Genomic DNA, 5,619 nt, shown 5'->3' with positions numbered 1-5,619 from the left:
ATGTACAGAGGGATGTGCAGAGGGATTTGCAGAGGGATGAGCAGAGGGATGAGCAGGACAGAGGGATTTCCCCCAGCAGCCCCAGCCCCGTGCAGCCCCGTACCGCTGCCCTTGCCGGTGGAGGCCAGGCGTCGCTCCAGCTGCTCCCGGAGCCGGTCGTTGGTGCAGATGGACTCCTCCAGGCGCTGGCGGAGGTTGCGGATCTCCAGCAGGTGTTCCTCCAGCAGATCTGCCCCTGCCACAGCCACAGGGGCACAGCTCAGGGCAGGAAAGGCTGTGCTGCCAGATCTCTCCCAGCTCCCCCAGAGGCAGGAGGGATGTCCCTGTGCCCTCTGACACGGAGCATACCTGTCAGCTTGTGGCTGGAGGGGTACCCCAGTGGCAGGGCCCCATAGGGCAGCTGGCCCGGCAGGGACATGTCCCAGAGGCCGCGGGGCTGGGTGGCCCCCGGGAGCTCAGCCAGGCCCTGCCGTGCTCCGTGTGGGCAGAACGGTGCTGGGGCTTTGCTGCCCTCTCCAAAGCGGCCCAGTGGCACTGTGGGCTTTGCTGGTGCCATGGGCAGTGTCACGCCTGCACACACAGGAGGAGAAGGACGATGAGCAGGTAGGAAGAATGGGGCAACACACTCCCTCCATCTGCTTTTTTCCCCCCTCTTGCTCTGACCAACAGTGCAGTCTGGTGTCCCCCATGGCTGAGCTCCTGTCACAATCAAACCTATTCCCCGTAAAGAGCAGGGGCTCTCCCAGGACTTGATGATTATGTGACACAAGGGGTATGGTCTCAGCCCCACTCTACACAACAATTTAGCAAATCAGCCTTGTCCTAGAGGAGCTGGGATATGCCAGTGTCTACACCTAGGGCTAATGCCATCTCTGGCGGGGTCCCTCCAACCCACCAGATCCTCTCCATATGTCCCCAGTGTCCCCCAGCCACAGCAGAGGGACCCAACCTCAAAGCCACAGCCCCGAGAAGAAGGAGAAGATCAAGGGCAGGACATGCAGGTCAGAGAGGGTGGAGGATGATGTGCCCCAGCACAGCATGCAGGGCAGGCAGGACCAAAGCCAACAAGAGGCAGCGTGCTCACTTTCTCCCAGCTGCCTCCGGAGCAGCTGCAGTTCCTGCTGTGCCTCAGCCAGGGAACAGACAGAATTCCCACAGCAGCCCAGGAGTGGTGGGGCTGCAGGAGGAGGGGGCCCGGCAGGGAGGAAGGGGGACAGCCCGGGGGCCAGGGCAGGCAGGGGGGCACTAACAGGTTTGGCCAAGGAGTCAAAGTGAAGGCCTAGAGACAGGAGAGAGACACAGAGAGGCGTTACTGTGGCTGTGGCTCAGCCTGGCAGAGAGTCCTCCTCCCTGGGGACCCCGGGAAGCCAATCCCTGTGTCCAGAGGCACCAGAGCTGTGGTTCCTGGTCACTGTGCAGTACCTGGGTGTTGGGCAGGCTCCTCATGGCACTGGCTGTACTCGCTGGCCACGTCCCCATCGGAGCAGGGCTCCAGCCCCTCGGAGGTGAAGGACGAGCTGCTGGCAGAGTGGGATGACTCCGAGGGTGGGCAGCTGCTACCTGGGGACTCAGAGCGCTCCTGCAGCTTCACCTCCAGGCTCTCAATCACCTTCTCCTTCTCCTGGAGCTCCTGGCTGAGCCTGTGGATGTGGCCCATCACCAGGTCTGACCTCCATCCCACAGCCCTTTCCTACCTGGTGCCCCACAAGCCATGTGCCACGAGCTGCCCATGGGGCTCCCCATCCCCAGAGCAGAGGCAGCCCCAGGACATTCACCTGAGGCAGAGACCCCAAGAGCACTGGTAGTTCTCAGGGTGCCCATGCCAAACACATCCCACAAACCCTTCCCTGGGAACAGATACCTCTGTGCCAGGAGTTCATGACTGGTTTTGTCCTCCCCATCTTGTCGATCTCCTAAAACAGCAAGCCAGGAAAGAGCCAGTCAGTGTCTCCATGCCCCAGGATGCCTGGTCCCACACAGAGCCATGGCAGGACAGGACAGCCCAGCTCTAAGCAGGTATCCCACACAGCACATGATGTGAGAGTGTCTCCTGCTCTTCACCCATCAAAGCATCCCTTCCTGACCCAGCACAAACCCATGACATCCAGCCCCGCTGCCCCCCAGGGGTACTCACTGGTGCCCAGCTTGTCACTGAGCCTCTCAGCCAGCTGCCTGCCCTGGGCCAGCTGCTCCCGAAAGCCCTGGCCCAGGTAGTAGTCGATGTCAGTGCCACGAAGGAGGTCCTCGAAGGACCGCAGGGCGTCCCGCAGGTGCTGGGCCAGGCTGCGGCTCACGCCACGGCCCTCCCGCAGCATCTGCCGCAAGTGGGAGAGCTCCCGAGCCTGGGCCTGGATCAAAGAGTTGTATTTCCTAGGAGAGATGGGCAAGCAGGCTGTTCACAAGGCAGCCAGACTCCCTGAGAACACAGCAGGGATGAAGTGCCGTGGAGGGAATCTGCGCATCATCCGCTGCTGGGGCTCTGCCCCGCCACACAAACCCCCCAGGCACCTGCCTGCAGGGAAACCGTGTGACAAGGAGCCACCAGGCAGCTCCTGGAAACCTCAGTATCTCCCATCTGGAAACCCCTGTGTCCCCCAGGGCCATACCCTGGCCAAGTGGCAGATTGCAGCTCCTTGGGCAAAGAGGCTCCGTGCTTGGCTGCGGGCAGCTGCGCCTCGAGCAGGGCGACGCGGTGCACCAGGCTCTGCAGGTCGCGGTGTGCCCGCAGGGCGGGTGGGCACAGAGTGCCGTGACCGTCTGACTGCCAGCCCTCGTCCTCATCCGTGAGGCTGTGGGCTGGGGACGCCAAGGCCTTGGGAGCCGGCAGGGGCCGCTCGGCACCCGAGGTGTAGCCGCTGGTGACAGAGATGGAGCGGGCACGGCGCTGCAGGCTCTGGATCACCTTGTTGGCATTGAGCAGCTGGGTCTTGAGGTCCTGGATGTGCTGGTGCAGGGCCTCCACATCCTCCAGGGCCATGGTTTTTTGGGCAGTTTTGCCTGCTCTGGACATCCCTGGCTGGCACGGGGACCCCAGCTCCTCAGGCAGGCTGGTCTCACTGAACACATCTGGCTCCTCGCACTCTGCAGGGAGCACAGGGTGTCACTTCCCTGTGCCAGGTGGGCAAATCCCCGCAACCCTGGCTCTCCTTACCAGGGCTGGTGGTCTCGTCACGGTCAGCCTCGGTCTCGCTTCGCCCACAGGTCTCATAGCCCAGGTCCTGGAAGTCCACCTGCACTTGCTTGCTGAGCTGCTGTGTCTGAGGTTCACCTGCTGGGCAGCGCCATCAGCTCAGGGCCCCCGGGCAGGGTTCAGCAGCCCTGCCCCACTCCCAGCACTGTGCACAGGGCTCAGAACACACCCCGACCCCACCCTGGCTTTTAACTCACGGAGCAGGACGTGGTACTTCTCCAGCTGCTCAGCTTGTGCCCGCACCGTGGCCTCCGAGGCAGCGAGCTTGTCCTGCAGCTCCTGGCACTGCCTTTGGCCCTGAGCCACCTGCGAGCGCAGCTCTGTGCCCAGCCCTGGCCAGCCCCCGCCGGGAACCGAGCCCTCCACCTGCCGGAGGGGAGATGCGCTGTCAGCTCCCCATTCCCACCCTCATCCCCGTCTCTGTTTTCACCTCCATCCCGGTCCCCTGAGCACTTACACGGCTCCCGTCCCCTCCAGCCGGGCTGCCAGGGCAGGGTCTCTTGGCCGTGTCCCCCTGGGACCGAGCCTCCAGCGCTGGGCGTTTGGTGGGCACGGTTCCCCTCTCTGCCGGGAGTTCCCCTCTCTGCCGGGACCCCCTGGCCATCCCCGCTGCCTCCGGCCGGCCGCTCCCCGAGGGAACTGCGGCTCCTCCGCTGCAGCCTGCGGGGCTCGGGGGTCAGAGAGCCCAGCCCAGGCTCCTCCTGCTCCCCGCTCTCCAGCAGCGACGTGGCTTCACCCATCCTCTCCTTCAGCTCCGCGTTTTCCAGGCACAGGCTCAGCATCGCCTTCCTGGGGGTACGAGGCGCAGTAAGGCCAGGCACGCAGGGTGTCCCCTCTGGCCACTGCCAGCCCCGGCTCCAGAGCCCCAGAGCTCTTGCCTGATGTGGGAAACAGAGGAGAAGCCGGCTTCCTCCAGCTGCGCCTTCAGCTCCCGCAGCTCCTCCTCAGCCCGCAGCTCCCGTTCGGGCACGGTGGCTGCTGGGCTCCTTCCAGCGCCCCCCTGCTCCTTGCGGGCCCGGGGGGTGCCCTGGAGGCACAAAGACAGGGGGTGACAGGGGGTGGCAGGGGGTGACAGGGGGTGACAGGGGGTGAAAGGGATGTTTCCTGGGGGCTGGGGCGCACTTTGGCCATGGCGCAGTGCCCAGCCCTGTTCCCGGCGCTGCCCCACTCACCTGCTGGGTTGCCAAGCCGCGGGCTGCCTCCTCCTTCATGCTGTCGGTGAAGTTGGTGCTGCCATCGCTGTGTGAACCTGCGGCCTGACCTAGGGGACAGCACAGCACGGCAAGGCGCTCAGAGCAGCGGCGCTGGCAGCGCTGCCTCTGTCCCCTCCTCCCCGCCGGTACCCACGGCCACTGCGGGCAGCCCCAGGGCGGGGGTCCTGCTCCTGGGACACTCCCGGCTGGATCAAGGCTTCCCTGCTGTCCCTGGGCGCTGCCAGCCCCTCCCTGCACACTGGACCCATCACTGAGGAGGGGACAGCCCTGGGGATGGGGCACAGAGCGGCTCCTGCCCCATCCACACCTTGTTCTCGCTGCCCTGGCGGACAGGACCGGGCAGCACCCGCCCGCAGCCGCTCCGCAAGGCACAGCCGGCAGCAGCAGCAGCAGCACAGCCTCGGGCAGGGAGCCCCGCTGGACTCCCCAGCCCGGTGGGAGGATTGGGGTGAGCACCCCACTGCTGCCTGCCCAGGCAGGAGCAGCCACCCTGCCCACAGTGCCCAAGCCGTGCTGCCAGGCAGGCCTGGGGCTCCTTGCAAGCCCCGTGCTGGCTTTGCAGAGCTGAAGGGACACTTGTGTCCCTACTGCAGCTTGGGCGGTGCCGCGGCTGTGCTTTTCTGCTTGCACACAGCTCTGCTCCTGTCCCCTTGGTGCCAAACCCTGCGTGAGGACTCAAACCCCTGGGGAGATGGGTGTATCCCCAATCCCTCTTCTTCCCAGGGGAAGAGACATTTGGCAGGGCCCAAGACTGTCCTCTAGGGCTGTTAAGGGCCAGGCTCCACAGCTGGCTGTGCACCAAAAGAGAGGTAAGTGCTTTGCCTGCAGACAAATCCATCACCATCAACTCTGGAGCTGCAGGGCAAGGCAGAACACAGAGCAGGGGAGCACAGAGAGATGCCAAGCTTCACTGGTGAAGCCAGCAGGGATGCATCTGGCTCTCAGGAAGAATAGCTGAGGACCAGCAGGAACGTGCCTTGCAGCAGGGCAGGCGTTTGCACAGGGCACTGTGCTCATAGAGGGGACACACTCAGGAGAGCCACGTGTGCCAGGAAGCTGCAAAAATGTGGGGCACCTCAGTGCTGAACCTGGGGACACATCACCCTGCACGATGCAGGTGTGGGCCCACGGAAGGAGCCATGTCCCAGGGAGCAAGGACAGCCATCCAGCCCCAGGGAACAAGGACAGCCATCCCTGTCTCAGGGAACAAGGACA

General features: G+C 64.5%; 1 protein-coding gene across 1 annotated transcript in view; it reads right to left on the bottom strand.

The window, feature by feature from the left end:
• Nucleotides 1-5,619, bottom strand: part of LOC107208041 (myomegalin-like) — a 25,529-nt gene that overhangs the window by 3,085 nt on the left and 16,825 nt on the right. The window contains exons 18-30 of the mRNA XM_015635883.2: nucleotides 4,363-4,451; nucleotides 4,069-4,217; nucleotides 3,818-3,979; nucleotides 3,648-3,771; nucleotides 3,388-3,556; nucleotides 3,152-3,268; nucleotides 2,607-3,081; nucleotides 2,135-2,370; nucleotides 1,862-1,913; nucleotides 1,423-1,640; nucleotides 1,085-1,279; nucleotides 349-570; nucleotides 104-235 (exon numbers count right to left, since the gene is read on the bottom strand). Coding sequence (XP_015491369.1) covers nucleotides 104-235; nucleotides 349-570; nucleotides 1,085-1,279; nucleotides 1,423-1,640; nucleotides 1,862-1,913; nucleotides 2,135-2,370; nucleotides 2,607-3,081; nucleotides 3,152-3,268; nucleotides 3,388-3,556; nucleotides 3,648-3,771; nucleotides 3,818-3,979; nucleotides 4,069-4,217; nucleotides 4,363-4,451 — 2,340 coding nt within the window. The remainder of the gene's footprint in view (nucleotides 1-103; nucleotides 236-348; nucleotides 571-1,084; nucleotides 1,280-1,422; nucleotides 1,641-1,861; nucleotides 1,914-2,134; nucleotides 2,371-2,606; nucleotides 3,082-3,151; nucleotides 3,269-3,387; nucleotides 3,557-3,647; nucleotides 3,772-3,817; nucleotides 3,980-4,068; nucleotides 4,218-4,362; nucleotides 4,452-5,619) is intronic.

Source organism: Parus major, chromosome 8, assembly GCF_001522545.3.
Source record: "Parus major isolate Abel chromosome 8, Parus_major1.1, whole genome shotgun sequence".
NCBI classification, from domain to species: Eukaryota; Metazoa; Chordata; class Aves; order Passeriformes; family Paridae; genus Parus; species Parus major.
Note: the sequence above shows the minus strand (reverse complement) of the source record. Positions and strands in the feature narration are given on the sequence as shown.